The 24,115-nt window shown below is 67.4% G+C and overlaps 7 protein-coding genes across 11 annotated transcripts; 4 read left to right on the top strand and 3 right to left on the bottom strand.

The window, feature by feature from the left end:
- Positions 1-521: 521 nt before the first annotated feature.
- Positions 522-3,331, bottom strand: SLC39A1 (solute carrier family 39 member 1). Its single transcript, XM_058860506.1, has 4 exons — positions 3,196-3,331; positions 2,533-2,760; positions 2,044-2,174; positions 522-1,578 (listed from the first exon to the last, which is right to left on the bottom strand). The coding sequence occupies exons 2-4, from the start codon at positions 2,687-2,689 to the stop codon at positions 934-936; spliced, it is 933 nt and encodes a 310-aa protein (XP_058716489.1). The 5' UTR covers positions 2,690-2,760; positions 3,196-3,331; the 3' UTR covers positions 522-933.
- CREB3L4 (cAMP responsive element binding protein 3 like 4) lies at positions 3,093-6,234 on the top strand. Its single transcript, XM_058860186.1, has 8 exons — positions 3,093-3,971; positions 4,068-4,265; positions 4,547-4,651; positions 4,730-4,836; positions 5,505-5,573; positions 5,670-5,745; positions 5,821-5,911; positions 5,989-6,234. The coding sequence occupies exons 1-8, from the start codon at positions 3,093-3,095 to the stop codon at positions 6,204-6,206; spliced, it is 1,743 nt and encodes a 580-aa protein (XP_058716169.1). The 3' UTR covers positions 6,207-6,234.
- Positions 6,235-6,349: 115 nt separating this feature from the next.
- JTB (jumping translocation breakpoint) lies at positions 6,350-8,024 on the bottom strand. The gene is made up of 5 exons (XM_058860510.1): positions 7,813-8,024; positions 7,686-7,729; positions 7,432-7,517; positions 7,247-7,326; positions 6,350-6,826 (listed from the first exon to the last, which is right to left on the bottom strand). Exons 1-5 carry the CDS (start codon positions 7,872-7,874, stop codon positions 6,670-6,672), a joined length of 429 nt encoding a protein of 142 aa, XP_058716493.1. The 5' UTR covers positions 7,875-8,024; the 3' UTR covers positions 6,350-6,669.
- Positions 8,025-8,721: 697 nt separating this feature from the next.
- On the bottom strand, positions 8,722-11,269 carry RAB13 (RAB13, member RAS oncogene family). The gene is made up of 8 exons (XM_058860507.1): positions 10,890-11,269; positions 10,004-10,064; positions 9,855-9,915; positions 9,668-9,745; positions 9,498-9,587; positions 9,157-9,222; positions 9,006-9,056; positions 8,722-8,927 (listed from the first exon to the last, which is right to left on the bottom strand). The coding sequence occupies exons 1-8, from the start codon at positions 11,011-11,013 to the stop codon at positions 8,850-8,852; spliced, it is 609 nt and encodes a 202-aa protein (XP_058716490.1). The 5' UTR covers positions 11,014-11,269; the 3' UTR covers positions 8,722-8,849.
- Positions 11,270-11,414: 145 nt separating this feature from the next.
- RPS27 (ribosomal protein S27) lies at positions 11,415-12,850 on the top strand. The gene is made up of 4 exons (XM_058860508.1): positions 11,415-11,559; positions 11,827-11,935; positions 12,259-12,369; positions 12,730-12,850. Exons 1-4 carry the CDS (start codon positions 11,500-11,502, stop codon positions 12,756-12,758), a joined length of 309 nt encoding a protein of 102 aa, XP_058716491.1. The 5' UTR covers positions 11,415-11,499; the 3' UTR covers positions 12,759-12,850.
- A 613-nt stretch (positions 12,851-13,463) lies between these two features.
- CTSS (cathepsin S) lies at positions 13,464-17,639 on the top strand. 2 transcript variants are annotated; one of them, XM_058860724.1, is made up of 8 exons: positions 13,464-13,607; positions 13,955-14,154; positions 14,400-14,519; positions 14,948-15,103; positions 15,175-15,399; positions 16,075-16,240; positions 16,425-16,527; positions 16,882-17,639. In XM_058860724.1, exons 2-8 carry the CDS (start codon positions 14,029-14,031, stop codon positions 16,979-16,981), a joined length of 996 nt encoding a protein of 331 aa, XP_058716707.1. In that variant the 5' UTR covers positions 13,464-13,607; positions 13,955-14,028; the 3' UTR covers positions 16,982-17,639. The 2 variants fall into 2 exon arrangements, with proteins under 2 accessions (XP_058716707.1, XP_058716708.1); XM_058860725.1 differs by having other exon boundaries at positions 13,494-13,616.
- Positions 17,640-17,996: 357 nt separating this feature from the next.
- Positions 17,997-23,608, top strand: LOC131590568 (splicing factor, arginine/serine-rich 19-like). 4 transcript variants are annotated; one of them, XM_058860733.1, is made up of 7 exons: positions 17,997-18,129; positions 19,098-19,142; positions 20,736-20,827; positions 21,938-22,281; positions 22,479-22,635; positions 23,075-23,183; positions 23,388-23,606. In XM_058860733.1, exons 1-7 carry the CDS (start codon positions 18,123-18,125, stop codon positions 23,435-23,437), a joined length of 804 nt encoding a protein of 267 aa, XP_058716716.1. In that variant the 5' UTR covers positions 17,997-18,122; the 3' UTR covers positions 23,438-23,606. The 4 variants fall into 4 exon arrangements, with proteins under 4 accessions (XP_058716716.1, XP_058716714.1, XP_058716715.1 ...); XM_058860731.1 differs by lacking the exon at positions 17,997-18,129 and adding an exon at positions 18,179-18,606 and having other exon boundaries at positions 23,388-23,608; XM_058860732.1 differs by lacking the exon at positions 17,997-18,129 and adding an exon at positions 18,468-18,996.
- The last annotated feature ends 507 nt before the right edge of the window (positions 23,609-24,115 follow it).

The raw sequence follows: 24,115 nt of genomic DNA, 5'->3' as shown, positions 1-24,115 counted from the left end.
TATTCAGGAGGGGTGGGTTATTCAGGAGGGCTGGGTTATACAGGAGGGGTGGGTTATTCAGGGGTGGGTTATTCAGGAGGGGTGGGTTATGCAGGAGGGGTGGGTTATTCAGGAGGGGTGGGTTATTCAGGAGGCGTGGGTTATGGAGGGGTGGATTATACAGGAGTGGGTTATGGAGGAGGGGTGGGTTATTCAGGAGGGGTGGGTTATTCAGGGGTGGGTTATTCAGGAGGGGTGGGTTATGGAGGAGGCGTGGCCAATGGAGGAGGTGTGGGTTATCCAGGAGGAGTGGGTTATGGAGGAGGCGTGGTCAATTGGGGGGGCGTGGCCAGTGTAGGGGGCGTGGCCTGATGCCATCGGGGGAACGGGGATGGGGGGCTCTGAAATGGGGGGTCACCCCCGCCCCACGCCCCTGAACACACACGACACCCTCCACACCCGAAAGTGGGGGGAACCAGACTCCCCCCAGCCCCTATGGGGACACCACGACGCGCACCCCAAATTCCATCCCGCCCTCCCCAGGCAGAGGCAGTGCTTTGGGGTTCAGTCCTTTATTTGCTTCATCCGACACCCCCAAATCCGGGGGAGTCCGTAAAGGCACTTGCGGTTATGGGGGGGGGACACTCACCCCCTCCCGAGGTCCTGAGGGGGGGGTCACAGCACCGATCCCTTGTGCAGATGGGGAAACTGAGGCACAGCGCTGAGAGAGGCACTTTGGCACGTCAGAAAAGGGGGTGCAGGGCGGGATAGGAAATCCACGGGTGTGTCCAGGAGAGAAAATGGGGGATCCCAGGGCAGGTCTCCCCTTGAGGAAGAGGATAGTTTAGACGGGGAAACTGAGGCACAGAGACGGGAGAGGCACTTTGGCACTTGGGAAAAAAAGACGCAGCGGGGGCACACGAATTCCTTGGGATTCTCCAGGGCTGGCGGATCTCATCCCTTGACGAAGAGGATGGCGCTGACCAGCGCGAAGCCGGCGAGGATCAGGATGACCTTGGGGATGCGGTTTTGGGGCACCCCCAGCTCCTGGGGCAGGATCTCCAGGAAGGTGACGAAGAGGAAGGTGCCGGCCGCCAGCCCCTCGAGCACGGCCCGGCACAGGCGCTGCCGCGGCCCCGCGCCCGCCGCCAGCGCCGTGCCCACCCCAACGCCCAGCGGGGACATGAGGGCCAGCAGCACGAGGCACGAGGCCACGGCGGGCGGGCGCAGGCGGCTCCGCAGCAGCTCCAGCGAGAGCCCGAAGGCCACGGCGCCCTTGTGCAGCAGCAGGGCCAGCAGCACCCGCAGCGCGGCCGCGTCGCCCTCGCGAAGCCCCAGCGCCAGCCCCTCCAGCACCGCGTGCAGCGCCAGCGCCAGCGCCAGCGCCCCGGCCCGCAGCGCCCCGGGACCACCGGGCACCGGCACCGGCGAGCCCAGCGAGCCCCCGGCCACCCCGGCCTGGATGGAGCCGTTGGGCAGCAGCGCCCGCGACTCCTCGGGCGGCTCCGACAGCTCCCGCTGCGCCAGCGTCACCTGCTCCAGCACCAGCACCAGGAAAAAGCCCATGGCCAGGATGAACTCCGGCAGAGGGAACTGCAGCTGCGGGCAGGGACGGGGTCAGTGGGGAAGGGGAAGCTGCGAGCAGACAGGGGATCTTTCCATGAGTCATGTGGGCCACAAGGGGCTCCCGGCAGCTCCAGGGACGCTGTCACAGCTCCGGCTGCTCCACCGGCACCGCTCTGGCCCTGCTGGCCCTGTGTCCAGTGTCTCTTCTCTGTTGTCCCAGCTGCCCTGTCCTTCCCCATCCTCATCCTCCCCCCAGCACCCCATTCCTGCTGTCCCCCTGCACTGTCCATCCTCCGTGCTGGTCCCATTCTCACTGTCCGTCCCTCCCCTCCCCTCCAGCCTGACCCCGGGGACAGGGACACCCGTGGGGACAGGGACACCGGTGGGGACAGGGACACCCCTGGGGACAGGGACACCCCTGGGGACAGGGACACCGGTGGGGACAGGGACACCCCTGGGGACAGGGACAGGCCCCTGCTGGCACCCCGGGGGTCTCACCGTGATGCGCAGCCCCTCCAGCGCCGCAGCGATGCTGCCCAGGTAGTCAGGCAGGAGGTCGAGCAGGAAGGTGCCCATGAAAACACCGCCGGAGAAGCAGCTCACGAGGCTGAGCGTGGGGCTGCGGGGGTCTGGGGGGGAATTTGGGGGGCTGAGACCCCAAAGAGTCCCCCCTGCACCCTGACAGGCCCCCTGGGCACAGCCCTGAGGTGGGGACAGCGTGGCCCCAGCCTGTTCCAGACCCTCGGGACACCTCCAGACTCCCTGGGAACACTGTGACCCCCAAAACCCCCCGGAGCCCCCCAGACACCCACGACCCCCCCACTACCTCAGACTCCCCCGACTCCACGATCTCCCAAAACCCCTCAGACACCCCCAAATCCCTGAGACCCCCCCCCAGCCTCCCCAGAGCCCTCTGAACCCCCGAGTCCCGCACTCCCCGGGACCGCCCGAACCCCTGAGACCCCCGAGCCCCCCTGAGCCCGGTACCGGGGGGCTGCCGGAAGCACCAGAGGGGCGCCAGGCCGCAGGCGAGGGGCAGCAGCAGCAGCAGCACCAGAGACCCCAACTTCACCCCCAGCCCGGGCGGGGGCTGCGCGGCCGCCCCGGGGCTCCAGGCCAGCGCGGCCCCGAGCCCGGTGTCCATCTCTCTCCCGGAGCTCAGCGCCCGCCGCCGGGGAAGCTCCGAGCCCCGCTGCGCATCCCCGGGAAGTGCGGCTGGAACGGGACGGGCCGGTCAGAGCCGCCCCCCGGCCCCGGTGACTCACCCGGCACCGAGCCCCCCCCCGCCCGGGGCCCCGGGGCACGGACAGGGCGGCGGGGAGGGACCGGGAGAGGGAACAAGGATCGGGACCGGAATCAAGGACCGGGATCGGGAACTGTTTTTTCCGGAACCGGGATGGGGAACTGGGGACCCCAGTTAGAGATCATGGACCGCGACCGGGGACCACGACCGCAATCGGGATCAAGGACCGGGACCGGGAGCACGATCAAGAACCGGGACCGGGATCGAGACCCGGGAATCGGGAAATAGGGGCCGGGAGTCAGGGATGGGCGATCCCGGGGCTGGGATGGAAATGGGGATCGCGGACAGGGACGGAGGGCGGGGTGGGAGGACGGGACCCCCCGCTCCCCCCGTTCCCCCGCACTCACCGCCCGCCGCATCCCAACCGCGTCCCGGGAGCTCCGGGGGGCGGGGCCGCCGCCGCCACACAGCCAATAGTGACGCGGGATCCCCGCTGGCCTCAGTGATTGACGCGCGCCGCAGCCAATGGGAAGCGAGCGGGGCCCGCGCGGCCCCGCGGCCCCGGGAGCGCGCACGTGTCGGCGGGGCCGGGCGGGGCGGGGGAATCCTCCGTGTCCCCCCTTGGACCCCGATACCGGGAAGATCCCCCCGTTCCTCCACCCCCGAACTCCGTTACTGGAGGTGCGGGGGGCACCGGCTCCGGTCCAGAGCCACCGGCGGCCGCAGCGGTGCTGCCCCAGGCCCGGCCCCGTTCCCGGTTCCCCCGCGAGACCCTCCCGGACTCGGTACCGGGGCAGCCGCACCCTCCCCGCTGCCCCTGGTGCCCCGGTGGGGCGGCGGGAGCCCCGAGCCCCGCTGGGGGAGGGATGATCCCGGCCCTTCCCGGCACGGGGCGGGACTTGGCTGGATTCCCCGGGATCCCGGAGATCCTGGTGCCCAGCGCCGGCACCGGGCGGAGGCGGCGGCACCACCGGGGACCGCGGTGGAGACCGGGGAACCCCGAGGAGGGGGCGCAGAGGGTTCATTCCCGGGCCTCAGGGCTGGAGGGATCCCGCGGGGGGGTCCCCAGGGATTCCCTATGGAGGCACCGGAGCTCCCGGAGCCGGACGGGCTCTTCCCGGATCCCCCCTCGCTCCCGGTGCCGGTGCTGGGTTTCCAGACCGTGACGCTCCCGGAGGATGATGTGAGTGGGGGTGGGAGGGGCGCGGGTGGGCAGGACCCCCACGGGGACACCGGGATGTCCCGGGGATCCCCGCCACATGTCCCGGTACCCCCGCAGGGCAGCGGAGCCGAGGAGCTGCTGGGGCTCACGGTGAACCCCGACATCGCCTGCGGCCTCGGCACCGGCCCGGAGCCCCCCCGGCCTGACGGGCCCCCCCCGGTGCTGCTGGAGGTGGTCTGTGACCTCAGCACTCCCCTGTACCCCTCGCTGTTCCCCGGCATCGAGCTGGCCCCGAGCCCCGAGCCCCAGGCCACGGTGGGTCCCTGCACCCCCCGGTCCATCCCCGGCCCCCCGGTTCTCCCCAGACTCCCCGGTTCTCCCCAGACCGCCCGGTTCATCCCCAGACCCCCCCGGTTCTCCCCAGACCCCGCGGTTCATCCCCAGAGCCCCCTGGTTCATCCCCAGACCCCCCTGGTTCTCCCCAGACCCCTCCGGTTCATCCCCAGACCCCTCCGGTTCTCCCCAGACCCCCCGGTTCATCCCCAGACCCCCCCGGTTCTCCCCAGACCCCCCGGTCCATCCCCGGTTCTCCCCAGACCCCCCGGTCCATCCCGGTCCCGCAGCTCCGGCTGACGGAGGAGGAGCAGCGGCTGCTGGTGCAGGAGGGGGTGACCCTGCCCGGGGAGCTGCCCCTCACCCAGGTGTGTGCGGGGACACGGGGGCTCGGGGGGACCGGGGGGGGACCGGGGGGGGACGGGAGTGACCCCTCCGCGCCCCAGGCCCAGGAGCGGCTCCTGAAGAAGGTGCGGAGGAAGATCCGGAACAAGCAGTCGGCGCAGGACAGCCGGCGGAGGAAGAAGGAATACCTGGACGGGCTGGAGAGCAGGTGGGGCCGGCGTTCCCGTTATCCCGGTGTTCCCGTTGTTATCCCGGTGTTCCCGTTGTTATCCCGGTGTTCCCGTTGTTATCCCGGTGTTCCCGTTTTCCCGGTGTTCCCGTTGTTATCCCGGTGTTCCCGTTATCCCGGTGTTCCCGTTTTCCCGGTGTTCCCGTTGTTATCCCGGTGTTCCCGTTGTTATCCCGGTGTTCCCGTTGTTATCCCGGTGTTCCCGTTGTTATCCCGGTGTTCCCGTTATCCCGGTGTTCCCGTTTTCCCGGTGTTCCCGTTGTTATCCCGGTGTTCCCGTTGTTATCCCGGTGTTCCCGTTGTTATCCCGGTGTTCCCGTTTTCCCGGTGTTCCCGTTGTTATCCCGGTGTTCCCGTTATCCCGGTGTTCCCGTTTTCCCGGTGTTCCCGTTGTTATCCCGGTGTTCCCGTTGTTATCCCGGTGTTCCCGTTGTTATCCCGGTGTTCCCGTTGTTATCCCGGTGTTCCCGTTTTCCCGGTGTTCCCGTTGTTATCCCGGTGTTCCCGTTGTTATCCCGGTGTTCCCGTTGTTATCCCGGTGTTCCCGTTTTCCCGGTGTTCCCGTTGTTATCCCGGTGTTCCCGTTGTTATCCCGGTGTTCCCGTTATCCCGGCTGTCCCTCACTGTCCCCGTCTCTGTCCGGGCAGGGCGGCCGCGTGCTCGGCACTGAACCAGGAGCTGCGGAAAAAGGTCCAGGAGCTGGAGAAGAGCAACGGGTGAGCTCGGGGGGATCCAGGATGGGCCCGGAGCCGGCGCGCGGCACCGGGAAAGGGGCACCGGGAGGGGCACGGAGCTGACCCCCGTTCCCGCAGGTCCCTCCTGCGGCAGCTCCAGGCGCTCGTCAAGGAAACGTCCAACAAGCCCGCCCAGACCGGCACCTGTGTCCTGGTACGGCACCTCCGGGACGCTCTCGGGAGCCCCCCGGCCCCGCTCCGGGGCTCACGGCTCCCATCCCTCCCCCAGCTCCTGTTCCTGTCGCTGGGGCTGATCCTGCTCCCCAGCTCCAGCCCGTTCCGCGGGGGCGGCAGCCGGGACGGCCTCGGACCCACCGGAGGTAACGGGAGCGCCGGGACGGGGTGGGGACCGCTCCCCCCGCCCCAGCGCCGCCCACCCCATTCCCGGTTCCCGCAGTGATCTCCAGGAATATCCTGACGCGGCGGGAGCCGGGAGCGGCCGGAGAATCCCCGTTCCCGGTGGGGATGTCGGGGACAGAGCCCGGATCCGGTGTGGAGGATGGAGCCGGGGGGGGACCCGGGGATGGGATTCCCGCCCCCCAGGGGGATCCAGGGACCAATTCCTCCAGGCAGGACGTGGGGACAGGGACACGGGGGCGTGGGGATGAGATGTGACCGGGGGTCCTCAGGATGGGGGGAACATTCCAGAATAAACCCGCACTTGCTGCTCCAGCGACATTAATCAGAATTTATTCCACATTCCGCTCCCGGGGTGGGCTCCCAGGGTAGATCCCCCCAAAAAACAAACACAGCATCACTCCAGGAACGATGACCAGGATTTATTCCACATCCCTCTCATCCCACATCTGGAGTGGGGCCCTGGGGATGCCCAGGATGATCCCAGAGCAGATCCCAGCGCTGGGGGGGATGGGGATTCCCCCCAGGGGACGAACACTGCGTCCCTCCGGGAGCAGTGACCAGGATTTATTCCACATCCCGCTCCGGGGGATCCCTCGGATGCTCTCCCAAGGCAGATCCCAGCAAGATTCCAAGTCCGGGCAGCAAGGCAGAGGCTGCTTCTCCTCCCGCCGCCCCGGGCGAGCGGAATTCCCGGCTCCAACCCCTCGGGAGTCTCCGGCTAAATGGACTCGATCTGTTTGCGGACCTTCTCCAGCGCCCGCCGGTCCAGCACCCGCTGCCGCAGCACCACGAGCGCCGCCGCCGCCGCCGCCACCCCCAGAGCGGAGCCCACGAAGTGCCAGAAGCGCTGAGCCTCCAGCGCGGCCGAGCGGCAGCTGCGGAGCACATTCCCCCGGGAATTCCCGGCCCCGATCCCCCGGGAATTCCCGGCCCCGATCCCCCGGGAATTCCCGGCCCCGATCCCCCGGGAATTCCCAGCCCCGATCCCCCGGGAATTCCCGGCCCCGATCCACCGGGAATTCCCAGCCCCGATCCCCGGAATTCCCAGCCCCGATCCCCGGAATTCCGAGCCCCGATCCCCCGGGAATTCCCGGCCCCGATCCCCCGGGAATTCCCGGCCCCGATCCCCCGGGAATTCCCAGCCCCGATCCCCTGGAATTCCCAGCCCCGATCCCCCGGGAATTCCCAGCCCCGATCCCCCGGGAATTCCGAGCCCCGATCCACCGGGAATTCCCAGCCCCGATCCCCGGGAATTCCCAGCCCCGATCCCCCGTTATTCCCGGTCCCGCTCCCACCTCTTGTACTCATCCCGGTGGGACGAGGCGCAGTTGATCCTCTCGATGAAGCCGGTGGGGCCGCAGGCCGGGATCGTTTTCTGCCCACCGGGGGGACGGAGGGGTCGGTCAGGGCGAGACCCCCGGGGTGACGGGGGGACCCCAACCCCCCCGGGGACCCCGATTCCCCCGGGACCCGCACTCACCATCTGGAACCCGGAGCACCGCGAGCACTCCTGGGCAACCACGAACTGCTCCACTCGCCAGCACGGCGTGGCCACCGCGGGGCTCGCTGGGGACACCGGGTCAGAGATGGACACAGCCCCAGACCCCGCTACCGGGCACCCCCGTCCGTCTCCAGCCCCCCAGCCCCGGATCCACCCCGGTCTGAGCCCCCGGGATCAGATCCGGGCCCCCCGGACCCCGCTGTGAGCCCCCGGTACCGCCCGGCCCTGCTCACCGGGCCGCTCCTCGCTCGCCGCCGCCGCCGCCGCCGCCGCCGGGCTGTGGGCACAGAGGAGCTGCCGTGAGGGCCCCGCACCGGGCCCGCCGCTCCCACCCGCCGGTCTCCCCCGGTCCCCGCTCACCGCAGCCCGCCCGGCACCGCGCTCAGCACCGCCAGCAGCACCGTGAGGCCGCCGGGCCCCATCGGGGCGCCGGGATCCGCCGGGAACCCCCAGGAAGGCCCGCGATCCTCCGGGAACTACCGGGAACTACCGGGCCCGGCCCCGCCGCGACGGCGGCGCCGCCATGTCGGAAGTGCCGGAGGAGCCGGGAAGCGACGGGCGGGGCCTGGCGGGGCAGCCAATGGGAGCGAGGGGCGGGACTGAATTTAAATTAGGGGTGTGACTATGATAATTAAGGGCGTGGTTATGATTAATTAGGGGCGCGCGTATGCGGATGCGCTGGGGGCGTGGCCCTGGCGTGGGCGTGGCTTGGGCGCGGACTTGACGCCGCTCGTCCCCGTCCCGGTCCCGATCCCGATCCCGGTCCCGGTCCTGATCCCGATCCAGATCCCGGTCCCGGTCCCTGTCCTGATCCCGATCCCGATCCCGATCCCGATCCTGATCCCGGTCCCGATCCCGGTCCTGATCCCGATCCCGATCCCGGTCCCGATCCCGATCCCGGTCCTGATCCCGGTCCCGGTCCTGATCCCGGTCCCGGTCCCGGTCCTGATCCCGGTCCCGGTCCCGGTCCTGATCCCGGTCCTGATCCCGATCCCGATCCCGGTCCCGGTCCCGGTCCTGATCCCGGTCCCGATCCCGATCCCGATCCCGATCCCGATCGCGATCCCGGTCCCGGTCCTGATCCCGGTCCCGATCCCGATCCCGGTCCCGGTCCCGGTCCCAGTCCCGGTCCTGATCCCGATCCCGATCCCCGTCCCGGTCCCGGTCCTGATCCCGGTCCCGATCCCGATCCCGGTCCAGGTCCCGGTCGCGATCCCGGTCCCGGTCCCGCCCCTCCAACCCCCCCTCAAAGACACAGCGGAGCCGGGAGAAGGCACAGCGGGGCTTTATGGCACGAGGAGAGAAGGGGGGGCAGCCCCAAATCCCCCCCAGATCCCCCCCGGTCCCTCCGGGGAGGCGCCTGCGCTGCCCCGGGGGTCTCGGGGATGTCACGGCCCCTATCCCAGCGAGCATCTCCCGCCGGCCTTTCGGGGGGTCCCGGGCTCCAGCAGGGCCCTGCTGCTGCTGCCGGGGGGCTGCCAAGAGAGGGGGGGGTCAGGGGGGCGCAGGGGGTCCCTCTCCTGCGCCCCCTCCCCAATCCCGGCCCCACTCACGGCTTTGCGGAAGGATTTGTGCAGGATGTCCCGAGCCAGCGTGCGGAAAGCCTGGGGGGGACAGGGGCGGCTCAGGGGATCGGGGATCACCCGGGGGAGGGACCCCCAACCCCGGGGGTACAGACCCCCCGCCCCGCGACCCCCCCCTCACCTCCTCCACGTTCTCGCTGGACTTGGCGCTGGTCTCGAAGAAGCGAATCCCGTGTTCCTTCGCCAGCTGAGGAACCGCGACCCCCCTGTGACCCCCACCGAGCCCCTCCAGCGAGCCCCCACCCCAAATCCCAGAAAGCCCCAAACCTCCTGTGACCCCCCCCAGCCCCACAGACAGCCCCGCTCCCACGGAGCCCCCACATTCCCACCCCATGGACCCCCCCTCCAGAGCCCCCCAGGACCCCCCAGAGCCACCCCCGGACTCCTCCAGACTCCCCCGCCCCACAGAGCCCCTCCCCAGCCCCACAGAGCCCCCCAGGCTCCCCCCGAGCCCCCTCCCACCTTCTCGGCCGCGTCCCGCTGCACTTTCCGCCTCCCCTCCATGTCGCACTTGTTGCCCAGGAGGAGCCGCTCGACCCCGGCCGAGGCGTTCTGGGGAGGGGGAAAAACACGGGCGGGACCCTCGCGACCCTCGCCCGGCCCCGCCGCCCCCCCGGAGTCTCCCCACCCACCTCCTTGATGCTTTTCATCCAGTTCTGGATGTTCTCGAAGGATTTCTCGTCCGTGATGTCGTACACCAGGACGATGCCCTGGGGGAATCCGGGCTCAGGGAGGAGGGCCGGGACCCCCTGCCCGCGGTTTTGGGGTGGGGTCCTCGCCCCCCGGGCTCCCCCCCGGGCTGCAGCCCCCTCCCCGTACCACGGCTCCGCGGTAATAGGCCGTGGTGATGGTTTTGAAGCGCTCCTGTCCCGCCGTGTCCCTGCGGAAATGGGGGCGGTTTTGGGGGATTTTTGGGGGGAATTCGGGGGTTTCCCACCCTCCACTGACGCCCCCCACCCCCAACTCACCAGACCTGCAGCTTGATCTTCTTCCCATCGATGTCCACAGTGCGGATCTTGAAGTCGATCCCTGGGGAAGAGGGAGGGGGGCACTGGGAGCGGGGGGAGCAGAACCGGTCCCCTCCCGGTGCTCCTGGTGCTCCCGGTGCCCCCGGTGCTCCCAGTGCTCCCAGTGCTCCCGGTGCTCCCAGTGCTCCCGGTGCTCCCGGTGCCGCCGTCCCGGCGCCCGGTAACCATCTGGCTCCCCGGGAAAGGAGGGGCCAAATCCGGGAGGGGGGTTCTGGCACGGGAATCCCGGGGCGTTCCGGGATGAAGGATCCCGGGAAGCACCGGGGTCCCGGTGGGGTCCCGGTGGGCTCCCGGTGGGCTCCCGGTGGGGTCCCGGTGGGCTCCCGGTGGGGTCCCGGTGGGCTCCCGGTGGGGTCCCGGTGGGGGGGCTCTGCTGAGTTCCAGGGTGGGGTGAGCGCTCCCGAGGGATTTGGGATGGGGGCTCCTGCTGAGTGCCAGGATGGGGATCCCGGTAAACCCCGGTAAATCCCGGTAAATCGCGGTGGGTCCCGGGGTGGGGGGTCCCGGGAGGGGTCCCGGAGGATTTCAGAGAGAGGGGGTCCCGGTGAATCCCGGCTGGGGGGTCCCGGAGGTTCCCTAGGATGGGGATCCCAGAGCGGGGGTCCCGGACAATCCCGGTGGGTCCCGTGGGAGGTCCCGGTGAATCCCGGAGGTTCCCGTTGGGGAGGGTCCCACCGGGGGGTCCCGGGAGGGGTCTCGGAGGGTCCCAGGTTGGGAGGGTCCCATTGGGGGGTCCCGGGTTGAGGAGTCCCGGTGAATCCCGGTGGGTCCCAGCTGGGGGGGATCCCGGGGGCGGTCCCGGGGGGGGTCCGGGGGTCGCACTCACCGATGGTGGAGATGTAGGTGCTGCTGAAGTTGTCCTCGGCGAAGCGGATGACGAGGCAGGTCTTGCCCACGCCGCTGTCCCCGATCAGCAGCAGCTTGAAGAGGTGGTCGTAGGCCTTGGCCATGGTCCCCGCCACCGCCCGCCGCCACCGGGACCGGCCCGGCCCCCCCGGGCGGGGCCTGCCTGCGGCCCCGCCCCCCGCCGTGACGCCACGCCCCGGTTACGTCACCGCAGGGCGGTATGACGTCACGAATCCGATATGACGCCCCCCCCAAATGGCGCGAGCGCGACCTTCCCGAGATGGGAGCTCCTCAGGGACCTTCCAAAAATGGCGGGAGCGCAGCGGCCTCCCCAAGAGGGCGGCAACACAAAAAAAACCTTCTCAAAATGGGGGAAACACAAACGAACACCCCGAGAATGCGGCACTTTCGCAAATTCCGACAATTGAAACGGGGCGGGAATGAGAGAGGCTTTCCCCAAGGTGACGGAAACTGTAACGCCCGTTTTTAGTACAAACACGGCTGAGGGAGCGACCTTCCCAACATGGCGTCACCCCCGTCCAAAGCTGGCACCGCCTCACTTCCGGCCCTGGGGCCGCCCCGGAGCGGAAATGGCGCTGCGGGGCTCAGCCCGTCCCTTTCCGGCCCCTCACGCCGCCGCCGCCATGCCCGTGAGTGCGGCCGACCCTGCCCGGGCGCCGCGGGCCCCGGGAGCGCCGCGGGACCGCGCCCGGCGGGGCCGGCGAGGGGCGGGAGGGCTCGGGGAGGGCGCGGGGGGGCGGCGGGGCCCGGGGGGCGCGGGGCGCTGGGGCCGAGCAGCGGGAAGGGGGCGCCCCAAGATGGCGGCAGAGGCGTGAGGGGACGGAGGGGGGGGGACGGGAGCGATCGCGGTGTCTCCCGGACTGAGCCATCGCCGTGTCCCCGCCGTGTCCCCGCAGCTCGCCAAGGACCTGTTGCACCCGTCTCCCGAGGAGGAGAAGCGCAAGCACAAGAAGAAGCGGCTGGTGCAGAGCCCCAACTCCTACTTCATGGACGTCAAGTGCCCCGGTGGGCACCGAGGGCCCTTCAGGGCCCCTCCTCGTGTCCCTCCGTGTCCCTCCGTGTGTCCCGCTCCTGTCCGCGCTCTCCCGCTGCCCTTCCCGGCGTCCCGGGGTCCCTCCACGTGTTTCCCGTGTCCCGCCGGGCTCTCCCTCCGTGTCCCCGTTCCTGTCCCGGTGTCCCCGTTCCCGTCCCGGGGTCCCTTTTCTTGTCCCGGGGTCCCCGTTCTCGTCCCGGTGTCCCCGTTCCCGTCCCGGTGTCCCCCCGTGTCCCCTCTCGGGGTGTCGCGGTGCCTCTGCCGTGTCCCCCCGGTGACTCCCCTGTCCCCGCAGGCTGCTACAAGATCACCACGGTGTTCAGCCATGCCCAGACCGTGGTGCTGTGCGTGGGCTGCTCCACGGTGCTGTGCCAGCCCACGGGGGGCAAGGCCCGGCTCACCGAGGGTGGGTGCCGTGGAAGGGCTGGGGGCTGCTCCCTGTGCCAGCCCGGGAGGGGTTTTGGGGGATCTGGGAATTCCAGGGGGGATCTGGGGATCCCGGGGTGGGGTGTGGGGAGGTTGTGGGTTCCTCTGGAGGCTGTTGGAAGTTTCTCCTTGGGGCGGGGGGCTCATGGAACCCGTGGTTTCCCCCTCGGGAGAGTTTTGGAATTCTGGTGGGTGGTGGGGGGTGTTGGAGTTGTGTCTGTTTTGGGAGCTCTCAGCAGCAAAATTCCCCAAAACCTGTGTTGGGAGGCCTGGAATTCCCTTTCCCGGGTGGATCTGGAGAGCCTGCAGCATTCCCAGGTTTTCTGTTTGTTCCCTGCAGGCTGCTCGTTCCGGAGGAAGCAGCACTGAGCGAGCCGGGATGCCACGGAGACGGGAATTCCGCCCAGTCCCTGTAGCCCCCTCCGCTTCCCACCAATAAATTTTGGATAAAATACCCAAAACGGGTCACTTCTGGTTCTTGGCTGCAGGGACAACGGGATTTGGGGATCTGGGGAAGGAATTCCTTCCCTGCAAGGGAACAGCTTATCCAGGGAACTTGTGGCTGAGGGGAGGTGTCCCTGCTCCATCCCTTCCCAGCCTTTCCACAGTTCCTGAGGAATCCGGGTGCAGGAGGTGCCAGCACCACCCTGGGGTGGGACAAATCCTCCTGTCCCTTCTGGGGACCCTTGGGATGCTCCAGCTGGGAGTTCCACGTGGATAAACCTTTTCTGTCTGCGCTTTAACTGGAATAACGGGGAATATCCGTGTCTCCCGCTTCCCACACTGCTCTGGTCCCTGCGTGGATCCTCGTCCCATCCACATTTTCCCATCTGAAGGGGAATAACCGGGATGTTTTCCCAGGATTTGGCTCTGGTGGGAGCTCAGCTCCACCCGGAGCTCCCAAAATCCACCCTGAGGTGTGACCCCCTCTCCAGCCGCTCCCGTGGGAGCCCCATCCCGGATTTTTGGGGTGCTGGAGCCCCCTCCCTCCCTCCCCAGGTGGTTTCCGGAGGCTCTGGCCCCGCTGCCCCCCGGCCCTGCAGTGAGATCGAGGTCGGGGTTTCGGTTCCTCGTTCCCTCATTTCCTGGCTCGTGATTTCTCTCTGTGGCGCCGAGCGCCCCAAATCCGGAGCTCCGCGCTGGGAACGCTCCGGATCCAGCCCCGGATCCACCCCCAGCCCCAGCTGGAGCTGCAGAACCCCGCAGCAGCTCCTGGAGGTAATTTGGGTGCGTTTGGTGTTTTATTCACCCCCCAGGAGCATTTGAGGAACTGGAACTCCGGGACAAGCGGATTTACGGGGATTTGGGGTCTGGCCTATCCCAGACCCCCGCTGTGGGATTCTCGGGGGGCAGCGGGTGGATAAAACCAGGGAATTTGGGGATTTTTGGGCATGGATTGTGCCGGGAGCGTTCCCCAGGCCAGGGCGGCTCCGATGTGTCCCGGCCTGTCCGCACGGACACGGAGCCGGCTCCCGGATTCTCCCCTCCGGGGAATTTCGGGATGCGTGTCCGGGCGGGCCGGTGGCACCAGCAGGTCACCGGGGTGTTGTCACCTCCCTGCCCAGACCGGATTCGTCACCGAGGGGTCAATCCCGGCTCCGAGCCCTCGTCTCCCGGCGCTCCGGCTGCGGATCCCGGGATGGAGCCGCTGGCTCCCGCCGCCCTCCTGGCCCTGCTGGCGCTGGCCCTGGGCCACCCCGACCCCGCGCTCCACCGGCACTGGGAGCTCTGGAAAAAAACCTACGGGAAGGAATATCAGCCCCAGGTGGGAACGTCATGGGAATGTCACGGGGGGGAGCTGGGGGTGTCCCGGGGATCCCGGGGTGTCCTGGGAATACCCCAGGATTTCCTGGGGCTCTCCCGTGGGGTGATCCGGCAGCGCTTCCAAGCACGGCCGGTCCCCGGGGATGATCCAGCTGGGGCTCCCAGCAGCCTTTACTGGGATGAACTGGGGCGGGATGGCTCCGGAGGGGCCGACCCGGCTCTCACAGGGCTCCTCTGGAATTCCAGGAGGATTCTGCCCGTCGCCTGACGTGGGAGAAGAACCTGTGGCTGGTGACGCTCCACAACCTGGAGCACTCCCTGGGGCTCCGCTCCTACACGCTGGCAATGAACCACCTGGGAGACATGGTGGGTGCGGGATTCCAGCCCTCGGGAATCCCCCGAGGGCGGCTGAGCAGGGATATCGCTGGCTCCGGGGTGGGAGACCTCTCGACATCCCCCCCAGCCCGTCCCGGCTGCTCCGGAGTTCTGGGAGGAAGGAACTCCCTGGGGAGGGATTTGGAGCTGTCCCGGTCATTTGGGATATTTATGGATCATCCCTGTTCTGTGTCCCAAAGTCTGGGGGGGTTTAACAGCCCAGCTTCCAGGGATTTGGGGAGCTGGAGCTGAGCTTTCCCTTTCCTGATGAAAATCTGGAAATCAAACAGAAAACCAAGGCACTGAGGGTCCCCAAACCCGACCTTTCCACCTCAGAATTCCCCCTCTGCCCCCCACGCCCTCAGGTGGGATTCACAGAGAGCAGGAATCCCCTGCTGGATTCTCTTTTCCCCCACCAGACCAGCGAGGAGGTGGCGGCTTCTCTGACGGGGCTGCAGCTCCATCCCCGTCCCCGCGGGAATTCTGCGCTCCAAGCCCGGTTCCGGCCGGCCCGGGAGGTCCCGGAGGCTCTGGACTGGCGGGACAAGGGCTGCGTGACCGAGGTGAAGAACCAGGTGAGCCTCGCCCCGGGAGCCTCCCGCTGCTCCCCGGGGCGGCTCCCGAGCCTCTCCCGGCCTCTTCCCAGGGCGCCTGCGGATCCTGCTGGGCCTTCAGCGCCGTGGGAGCGCTGGAAGCGCAGCTGAAGCTGAAAACCGGGAATTTGGTGTCCCTGAGCGCCCAGAACCTGGTGGATTGCTCGGGGATGTACGGGAACAAGGGCTGCGCCGGCGGCTTCATGACGGAGGCGTTCCAGTACATCATCGACAACGGCGGCATCGAGTCCGAGGAGTCCTATCCCTACACGGCCCAGGTGGGGCCGGGAAGCGCTTGGGAATCCTCTTTTCCAGGAAAACACCTGGAGACAGCTCCGTTCCTCTTTTCCTTCCTCCTCTCCCATCCAATCCCCCCTTTCCCCGCTTTCACCTTTGCTCCGGATCCAAACCCACCCCAGGAGCTTTGGCATTATTTTATTATTATTATTGTTATTGTTATTATTTTTGGGAGTGACTGGACCAGGAGCTGGAATTCCTGCCTGGTTATTTCACCATTTCTTAGGCAACAGGGAAAAATGGGTCAGGAGCTTCCTGAAAACACCATCCTGGGAAATGGGTCAGAGCAACAGCAGCTCCATCCAGGAAAAAGTGGGATTTAACCCTCCAAACGTGGAGCTGCAGAGGGAAAGCTGCTGGTCCCGGGCTCCAGAGGGAATGGGAAGAGTCTGTGGATAGGGAGGATGAGGAGGGAGGCTCCAGGGAAGGGGAGGATGAGGAGGGAGGCTCCAGGGAAGGGGAGGATGAGGATGGAGGCTTGTGCTGGATTTAGCTGGGATTGGGAAGGGGAACCAACCCCAGGATGGGGCTGGAGCGATGTTTTTGAGGGAAAATCCGTGGGAATCCTGCGGGAAACAAAGGACCCCAGTCTCGGGGCCGGAGGGGGCTCTGGGAGCGCTGCCGGGTCCCGCCGGCTCATTCCCGGTTCCCGGCAGAACGGGACCTGCCGCTACAACGCCTCGGCCCGCGCCGCCTCCTGCTCCCGGTTCCTGGAGCTGCCCCAGGGCGACGAGGCCGCGCTCAGGGACGCCGTGGCCACCGTGGGCCCCGTGGCCGTGGCCATCGACGCCACCCGGCCCGGCTTCTTCCTGTACCGCTCCGGTGAGGGCTCGGGGGCACCGGGAGGGATTGGGGAAGCCGGGGGTGAATTCCCGGGGGGAGGCCGGGATCGGGTGGAATTCCAGGTTTTCTCCGGATCGGGTGGAATTCCAGGTTTTCTCCGGATCGGGTGGAATTCCAGGTTTTCTCCGGATCGGGTGGAATTCCAGGTTTTCTCTGTCCGCAGGGGTGTTTGACGACCCGCAGTGCTCGCAGGAGGTGAACCACGGCGTGCTGGTGGTGGGATACGGCTCCCTGGAAAACAAGGAATATTGGCTGGTGAAGAACAGGTAAAAGCCGGGAATCCGCGGGGAATCCTGGAAAATTCCCGGCTGGAAGGGACTCACAAGGATCAGAGTGCAATTCCCAGCCCTGGACAGCCTCAAACTCCTCCCTTGTCCCTCAGGGCCTTCCCCAGGTGTTCTTGGCCCATGGAAGGGCTGGAATGATGATCCATAAGGTCCATTCCAACCCAACCCACTCCATAATTCCACGAGTTTCTGCTCGGAGCTGCCCAAATCCCTGGGGATTTGGCACTTGGGGGCAGCGGGAATTCCTGATTTCCGAGGGGTTTTCCGTGGATCCCCGGATCCCAGCAGGAACCAGGGCTGAGCTTTCCCCGTGCGTTTTCCCCGTTCCCAAAGCTGGGGCGTGCAGTTCGGAGACGCGGGATACATCCGGATGGCCCGGAACGCCTCCAACCTCTGCGGCATCGCCACCTACGCCTCCTACCCGCTCATCTAGCCTGCCCCAGGCTCCGGATTTCCAGGGATTCCAGCCCAGCAGGGATCCTTCCGCTCCCAGGGTCCCTTCCCAGCCCCGTGGGCACCGTCCGGCGCTGGATCCGTGGGCTGGGAGGGGATCCTGGGAAGCGGGAATGTCGTAGGGCATCCAGGGAATTCTTTTTTGGGGGGGAAAATTGGGGGTTTGGGAGTAAAACTGCGATTCCTGCAGGGATTGGCTGCAGGGATAACAGGGATCAGGTGCTGGGATCATTGGGATCACAGGGACCGTTGGGATCGGGTACCAGGATCACAGGGATCACAGGGATCGGGTACTGGGATCACTGGGATCACAGGGATCGGGTACTGGGATCACAGGGATCGGGTACTGGGATCACTGGGATCACAGGGATCGGGTACTGGGATCACTGGGATCACAGGAATCGGGTACTGGGATCACTGGGATCACTGGGATCGGGTACTGGGATCACTGGGATCACAGGGATCGGGTACTGGGATCACTGGGATCACAGGGATCGGGTACTGGGATCACTGGGATCACTGGGATTGGGTACTGGGATCCCTCCTCCGGAGCTGCGGCAATGCCGGACGTGGATTTCTTCCCGTGTGGCGCGGCTGGAATTGCAAATATTCCATGGGAAATAAAAGATTGCCTTTTGCTGCCTCAAAATTCCGGTGTTTGGAGATAATCCCCAAAAATCCAACATTTGGTGCCTCTGTGGGGGCACCGGCCACCCCGCAGCCGAGAATTCCGTGTTGGAGATGGAGATCCCGAGGGAACAGCGTCCCTTTGTCCCAAGCAATGTCCCCAGACGGATCCTGCACCCTCGGGACGGTGCTCAGCACCCTCTCAAGGGCGCAGGATGAGCCCCGAGGATGCTCAGCACCATCCTTAGGGTGCAGGATGAGTCCCGAGGGTGCAGGATGAGTCCCGAGGTCGCTCAGCACCATCCCGAGGTTGCTCCGCACTATCCCGAGGGTGTTCAGCACCATCCCGAGTGTGCTCAGCACCATCCCGAGGGTTCTGAGCACCCTCGGCACTCATCCTGCACCCTCGGGATGGTGCTGAGCACCCTCGGGACGGATGGGATGGATCAGGACCCTCGGGATGGGACCGGAGCTCCGGGAATCTCCTCACCGGGATGTCGGGTAAGGCTGATCCCGGCAGGATCCGGCTCCTGCTGCCGCTCCCATGGGATTTGGAGCTGGAAAAGGGCGAAGGTTGTTCATTCCCAGCGCCTGGGTTGGGGTTTGGGGCAGGTTTTTGAGGACAAGGAGCTGTTCCCTGTTGTGTCCCAGATCCTGGAGCTCGGGAATGTTGGTCCTGGATTTGGGGAGGTGGAGCTGCGGGATGGGGCAGGATGAGACCCCCGGGTGAGGAGGAGGAGGAGGAGGAGGAGGCGGTTCCAGAATTCCCTTGGAAATCACGGAATGATTCAGGCTGGAAAAGACCTCGGAGGTCACCGGCTCCACCTGGAATATCTCGGGCACTTTGGGGCTCCTCGGGAGGAGTTTTTGTCCTGCCCTGGGATCGCGGCTGGGGCTGGAGAGGACCCGGAGGCCCCGCTCCCGCCTCCATTGGGGAATTCGAGCCCCGACTTCCCCAATTCCGCCCCGATTCCAAAGGTTTGTGCACACAAGCACCGCGGGGAGGTCTCCGGGGCGGACCCGCAGAACCAGGAAACGCCGAGCCAAAACTTTAACCCTAAATCTGGGAAAAGGCTCGTTCCCTGCCCCGGAGCCCACGAAATCCCTGGAAAAGCTTCGGGAGCGGGAGGTGGCACCTCCTGGCACCTCCCGGCACCTCCCGAGCCCCGCGCAAAGGTCCCGGTTCCGCCCGTTTGTTCAAACAAACGCGTTCCCGGCGGGACGAGCCCCCGGGAATATCCAGAGGGAGCGCTCGGCTCTGGGGGAATTCGGGATTTTCCCGGAGTTTCTGCTGGCCCGGCACCCCCGGCCGAGGCTGCGGGAGCTTCCCGCGCTCCCGGAGCTTTTCCATGATCCCGGATATTCCCGGTGGGTGGGGGGCGCCTCCCCCCGGGGCTCCCGCAGGTGCCTCCGGAGCGGATGGAGCCGATCCAGCCGGGACTGACCCGCTCCACGCTCGCTTTTCCCAGGAAATGAAATCCCGCCTGGATCCGGCTGTGCTGGGCTGGCCCGAGGTGTGTGACCCGTCCGGAACCGGGACAAGGTGGGGATGTGGGGGCGGCCCCGCGGATTTGGGGTTCAGCCCCGCGGATTTGGGGTTCAACCCCGCGGATTTGGGGTTCTGCCCGCCGCGGGTCGGAAAAGTGGGAATACTCCGGGGGGGAGAAGGAATTCTTGCCTTTGGGGCGGGGAAACTGAGGCACGGAGTCACCCCCGCCCTGCCCTGCGGTGCTTTGGGGGTGCGCAGCTCCTCCCGCCGCTGAGTTATCCATAAATCCCATGGGAAGGATCTCCGGGAGTCGGGAAGGGGCAGCTGGACCCCCGAGGGGGCTGTTCCTGATCCCGGAAAAAAGGGGATCCCTGGAAAAGGGGATGGGGGGATGCCGAGGCTGGGGGGGAGGGGGGAGCGGTGCCGGATTTGGGGAGCGGGAGCGGCACCCCCGGATCTGCGGGAAAAGGGTTAACAGGGAAAAGGATCTGGTTCGCCGAGTGGTTCCTGGATTGTTTGGAGTGCGGGAGAGGAGGGGGAGGGGGCGCAGGACCCCGGGAACCGCCAATCTCCGGGCTGGGAACCGGGAATCGCGGGGCCGGGAATCGGGAATTGGGAATTTCGGGCTGGCACGGAGCTCACCCCCCCCTCAGCCACCACCCGCAGGTACGTCCGGGTGACCCGGGGTGACCTGGGGTGACCTGGGCATGGCCGGACCCCCCCATAGCCCCTCTGAGCTCCCCCAGGACCCCCCTGAGCCCCCCTGAGCCCCCCCCAGGACCCCCCTGAGCCCCCCCAGAGCCCCCCTGAGCCCCCCGAGCTCCCCTGAGCCCCTCCAGGGCCCCCCAGAGCCCCCCAGAGCCCCCCTGAGCCCCCCCAGGACCCCTCTGAGCCCCTCTGAGCGCCTTCAGGGCCTCCCTGAGCCCCCCAGAGCCCCCCTGAGCCCCCCGAGCTCCCCTGAGCCCCTCCAGGGCCCCCCTGAGCCCCCCAGAGCCCCCCTGAGCCCCCCCGGCCCCACTGTCACCTCCGTGGCCACCCCAGGGCCACCCCCCAGCCCCTTCCGCGGGGTCCCGGACACTCCGGTGGGCCATTCCCCAAATCCCCGGGGTGCTGGAGCCATTCCCCAAATCCCCGGGGTGCTGGGATTGTTCCCCGCTGGTCCCGACCCACGCCAGGGATGAGTTTGGCCGTTCCCAGCTCCCGAAATTCCCGTCCTGCGGGGCTGCGCCGTTATCCCGCTGTTCCCGCATCCCGGCCGGGATCCAACCCCACCAACATTCGGGGGCTGCCCCGGGGTCGGGATTTGGGGGGAGCGGCTGCAGGATCCCGTCCCTTTCCCTGCTCCGGAGCTTGGATCCGCATCCTGAGATTCCCGGCGGGTTCTGGGGAGCTCCCGCACATCGCGGTTCCTTTCCCGCACCTGGATGAGCCCGGGAGCCCCGGAAGGAGCGGGATCCCGGCGGGTTCTCGGGAAGAGCCGCGGTTTTCCCTTGGGAGCTGCCCTGGAGCTCCGCTCCTCATTCCTTTAGGATTCCATATTCATTATTCCACGTTTGTGGCCGATCCCCGGCAGATCCAAGGGCAGATCCACAAAGGAAAGCGGTTTTTTTTTAATCAGCTGACCGGGCTGGGAATGTAAAAACAGGAAAACGGCTGAGCTCATCCCAGCTCATCCCAGCTCATCCCAGTCCCCTCCCTGTCCCCAGCGGGGTGAGTCTGGCCAGGGCCGGGCCGGGATGTGCCAGCCCGGGAATGGTGTTGGGATTTGGGAACTGTGGGATCGGGGAGATCCACCCGGAGCAGCCCCGGATCCTCCTGGATCGAGGCGGGGAGGGGGACACGTGTTCCCAGCAGGAGCAGCCGGCTCGGGATGCTCGGGGGGTTCTGGGGGATGTTGGGATTTTGGGAGGGGTGTCGGGGTTCCCAGGGGTTTCCCAGTCTCGTGCGGCTGAAATCCCCCAGATCCCAACTGAGATCCCACCCCAAAATCCCCTCAGATCCCACCCCAAAACCTGCCCAGATCCCATCCCAAACCTCGCCCTGTTCCCATCCCAAACCTCGCCCTGTTCCCACAGCCTCTCCCGGCCCCATCCCAAATCCACCCCAGCTCCCATCCCAGCTGCCCCCCAGTCCCTCTAAAGCCCCCTGAGCCCCTCTCCCGAGGGGTTTCCCCTCTCCTCAGGCACTGGGAATTTGAGGGGTTGGATGAGCCGCATCCTGGGACGGGGATTCCCATTCCCATTCCCATTCCCATCCCCATTCCCATTCCCACTCCCAGTTCCCATTCCCATTCCCATTCCCATTCCCATTCCCATTCCCATTCCCATCCCCGTTCCCATTCCCATTCCCATTCCCATTCCCATCCCCATTCCCATTCCCATTTTCATCCCCATTCCCATTCCCATTCCCATTCCCATTCCCATTCCCATTCCCATTCCCATCCCCACTCCCAGTTCCCATTCCCATTCCCATTCCCATTCCCATTCCCACTCCCAGTTCCCATTCCCATTCCCACTCCCAGTTCCCATTCCCATTCCCATTCCCATTCCCATCCCCGTTCCCATTCCCATCCCCCTTCCCAGCCGCTCTCATCCCGGCCGAATTCCTGGGGGTTTAATGATTAACCAGGAGAGCTCGGCCCCCGGGGGGGTTTGAGGGTCCCGCTCCCCCCGGGGGCCTCGGGGACCCTCCGGCTCCGCGGGGCAACGGGAAAACGGGAATGTCCCCCCTGCTCCGGGCGGGAGGGCTGAGACCCCCCCCCAAATTCATCTCTCGGCTGGGCTGGCCCCCCCCCGACCCCTCCACGCCCACTCCCCGCAGCGTCCGGCCCTGAGCGGCACCGGGACCCCCCCCCCCGAAAACCTGGAGCTCCCCGAGAGCCTGGAGCCCCCCCAAATCCTGGAGCCCCCCCACATCGCCCCCGGGCCCTGCGGGGGGGTCCCCGCGGGGGTCCCGCCCCCGAGGCGCCGCTGCGTGTCCGTCCTGGAGCCCGGCACGGCCTGGGATGAGGAGGAGGAGGAGGAGGAGGAGGAGGAGGAAGAGCGGGGCCCCGCGGTGTCCCTGCGGAGATCCGGGACGCTCCGGGGCTCCCTGGACCCTTTCCGCCGGCACAGCTGGGAGCCGGGGAAGGAGCCGCGGGGCATCCCGGGCTACGACCAGCTCAGGTAGGAGGGACCCCCGTGTCACCCCCAAATCCAGGGCTCGGGGACCTTCTCGTGCCCCCGATCCCTCCACACCCCAGCGCTGGGGTCCCCGAGCATCCCTGCCGCGGTGGGGACCCCCCCAAATCCCTGCTCGCCCCTCGGGGACCTGCCCTGCTTTGGGGGTGTCCCCCGCGCTGAGGGTCCCGGTGTCCCCCCAGCGGGAGCCCCGAGCTCGGCTCCAGCGCGGAGCAGCTGGGGGGGCTCTGGCGGCACCGCCGGGACCCCCGGAGAGCCCCCCTGGTGCACAGCAGCGACGAGCTGGACTCGCTGCTCTCGCAGGACGAGGAGGACGAGGCCGATGTGAGGCGGGCACAGGTGGGACCCTCCTGTCACCCCGGGGGTCACCCAGAGCTGGGGGGGCACAGGGGACCCCGGAGAGGGGATCACTGTCAGAAAGTCGCATCCTGGGTGGCTTTGTCATCACCCCAAGTGGCTTTGTCATCGTCCTGGTGGCTTTGCCATCATTTTGGGTGACCCTGTCATCACTTGGGGTGGCTTTGCCATCGCCCAGAGTGACTTTGCCATTGTCCTGAGTGGCTTTGCCCCAGTCCTGGTGGCTTTGTCATTGTCCTTCTGCCTTTGCCATCCTCCTGGGTGGCTCTGCCACCACCACGAGCGGCTCCGGGGTCTCTTTGGGACCAGGACGCTCCTTCCCGGCCCTCCCCGCTGGGAGCAGCTCCGGTTTGGGGACAGGGAGGGACCCTGGCGGGGCCGGTGAGGGTGGCAGTGCCACTGTCCCTGTCCCCGCTGCCAGGAGGACGCGCGGAGGCTCCCGGCGCCCCTGGCCTGGCCCCGCTCCCGGGGCTGGTCCCGCTCCAAATCCGCGTCGCTCGGTGTCATCGCCAGTGTCCCCGGCGAGGAGGGTGAGTCTGTCCCACCACCCGGGACCCTCCTGTCCCCCCCCGGACCCTCCTGTCCCCCGCCCGGACCCTCGTGTCCCCCCCGGCGCTGTCCCTGCTCCGACCTCCCCCGGTAACGACCCGAAATTGATTCCGCAGTTAATTACCGCCCCCGCCGCCCCCGGCTGCTCCTCGCGGCCCTTTTTGAATTCCTTTTCCCTTTTCCAGCTGCCAAAATTCCCCCGTTCGCCTCCCAGCAGAGCCTGGTCAGCGGGTGAGTCCCCTCCGTGTCCCCTCCGTGTCCCCTCCGTGTCCCCTCCTGGCCCCGCGCTGTCCCCTCCCCGCTCCTGTCACAGCCCATTCCCGTCCTCATTAGGGAACGTTCCCGGGAACCGGCACCGGGAGCTGGCCCGGAGCCCCGGGGGACCGGGATGGGACAGGGATGGGACAGGGATGGGACAGGGATGGGGACAGGGACAGGGATGGGGACAGGGACAGGGATGGGACAGGGATGGGGACAGGGATAGGACAGGGATGGGGACCGGGATGGGGACCGGGATGGGACAGGGATGGGACAGGGACAGGGATGGGACAGGGACAGGGATGAGGACGGGGACAGGGACGGGGACACGCTGGCCCGAATCGCCGCCCCGCAAACGACGGGGCTTTTCCCCCCTACAAAGGTGGCTCGTCCCCCTCTGAAGGGGATTTGTCCCCGCCCGAGGGCACCTTGTCCCCCCTCGAGGGTGATTTTATCTCCAGGGGTGTCTTTGTCGTCCTTTCCAACGGGGATTTGTCCCCTTCAGGGGGAATTTGACCCCTCCAAAGGAGATTTGTTCCCTTCCAAGGGTGGCTTTTGTCCCCCTCCGAGGATGTCCCCAAGGAACCAGGACCCCCCCAAACCCGGGGCCCCCTCCCCGCTCCCCAAATCGGGGGTCGGGGACAGGGGGAGGGGG

This window comes from Poecile atricapillus, chromosome 33 (genome assembly GCF_030490865.1).
Source record: "Poecile atricapillus isolate bPoeAtr1 chromosome 33, bPoeAtr1.hap1, whole genome shotgun sequence".
NCBI classification, from domain to species: Eukaryota; Metazoa; Chordata; class Aves; order Passeriformes; family Paridae; genus Poecile; species Poecile atricapillus.
The sequence above is the reverse complement of the archived record's forward strand: the minus strand, read 5'-3'. Positions and strand labels throughout refer to the sequence as shown.

Coding starts and splice junctions, on each gene's coding strand:
- SLC39A1 (XM_058860506.1), bottom strand. CDS start 2,689: ATGGACACCGGGCTCGGGGCCGCGCTGGCCTGGAGCCCCGGGGCGGCC. Junction 2,175..2,532: donor GTGCTTCCGGCAGCCCCCCG/GTACCGGGCTCA, acceptor ATTCCCCCCCAG/ACCCCCGCAGCCCCACGCTC. Junction 1,579..2,043: donor TGGAGGGGCTGCGCATCACG/GTGAGACCCCCG, acceptor CCCTGCCCGCAG/CTGCAGTTCCCTCTGCCGGA.
- CREB3L4 (XM_058860186.1), top strand. CDS start 3,093: ATGGGCGATCCCGGGGCTGGGATGGAAATGGGGATCGCGGACAGGGAC. Junction 4,266..4,546: donor GCCCCGAGCCCCAGGCCACG/GTGGGTCCCTGC, acceptor GGTTCTCCCCAG/ACCCCCCGGTCCATCCCGGT. Junction 4,652..4,729: donor GGGAGCTGCCCCTCACCCAG/GTGTGTGCGGGG, acceptor TCCGCGCCCCAG/GCCCAGGAGCGGCTCCTGAA.
- JTB (XM_058860510.1), bottom strand. CDS start 7,874: ATGGGGCCCGGCGGCCTCACGGTGCTGCTGGCGGTGCTGAGCGCGGTG. Junction 7,730..7,812: donor GCGGTGCCGGGCGGGCTGCG/GTGAGCGGGGAC, acceptor CTGTGCCCACAG/CCCGGCGGCGGCGGCGGCGG. Junction 7,518..7,685: donor GGCGAGCGAGGAGCGGCCCG/GTGAGCAGGGCC, acceptor CGGTGTCCCCAG/CGAGCCCCGCGGTGGCCACG.
- RAB13 (XM_058860507.1), bottom strand. CDS start 11,013: ATGGCCAAGGCCTACGACCACCTCTTCAAGCTGCTGCTGATCGGGGAC. Junction 9,916..10,003: donor AAGATCAAGCTGCAGGTCTG/GTGAGTTGGGGG, acceptor CCATTTCCGCAG/GGACACGGCGGGACAGGAGC. Junction 8,928..9,005: donor ACAAATCCTTCCGCAAAGCC/GTGAGTGGGGCC, acceptor CTCTCTTGGCAG/CCCCCCGGCAGCAGCAGCAG.
- RPS27 (XM_058860508.1), top strand. CDS start 11,500: ATGGCGCTGCGGGGCTCAGCCCGTCCCTTTCCGGCCCCTCACGCCGCC. Junction 11,560..11,826: donor ACGCCGCCGCCGCCATGCCC/GTGAGTGCGGCC, acceptor GTGTCCCCGCAG/CTCGCCAAGGACCTGTTGCA. Junction 12,370..12,729: donor CAAGGCCCGGCTCACCGAGG/GTGGGTGCCGTG, acceptor TGTTCCCTGCAG/GCTGCTCGTTCCGGAGGAAG.
- CTSS (XM_058860724.1), top strand. CDS start 14,029: ATGGAGCCGCTGGCTCCCGCCGCCCTCCTGGCCCTGCTGGCGCTGGCC. Junction 16,241..16,424: donor CTTCTTCCTGTACCGCTCCG/GTGAGGGCTCGG, acceptor CTCTGTCCGCAG/GGGTGTTTGACGACCCGCAG. Junction 16,528..16,881: donor TATTGGCTGGTGAAGAACAG/GTAAAAGCCGGG, acceptor CCGTTCCCAAAG/CTGGGGCGTGCAGTTCGGAG.
- LOC131590568 (XM_058860731.1), top strand. CDS start 18,342: ATGAGACCCCCGGGTGAGGAGGAGGAGGAGGAGGAGGAGGCGGTTCCA. Junction 18,607..19,097: donor ATTCCGCCCCGATTCCAAAG/GTTTGTGCACAC, acceptor CGCTTTTCCCAG/GAAATGAAATCCCGCCTGGA. Junction 23,184..23,387: donor CAGTGTCCCCGGCGAGGAGG/GTGAGTCTGTCC, acceptor TCCCTTTTCCAG/CTGCCAAAATTCCCCCGTTC.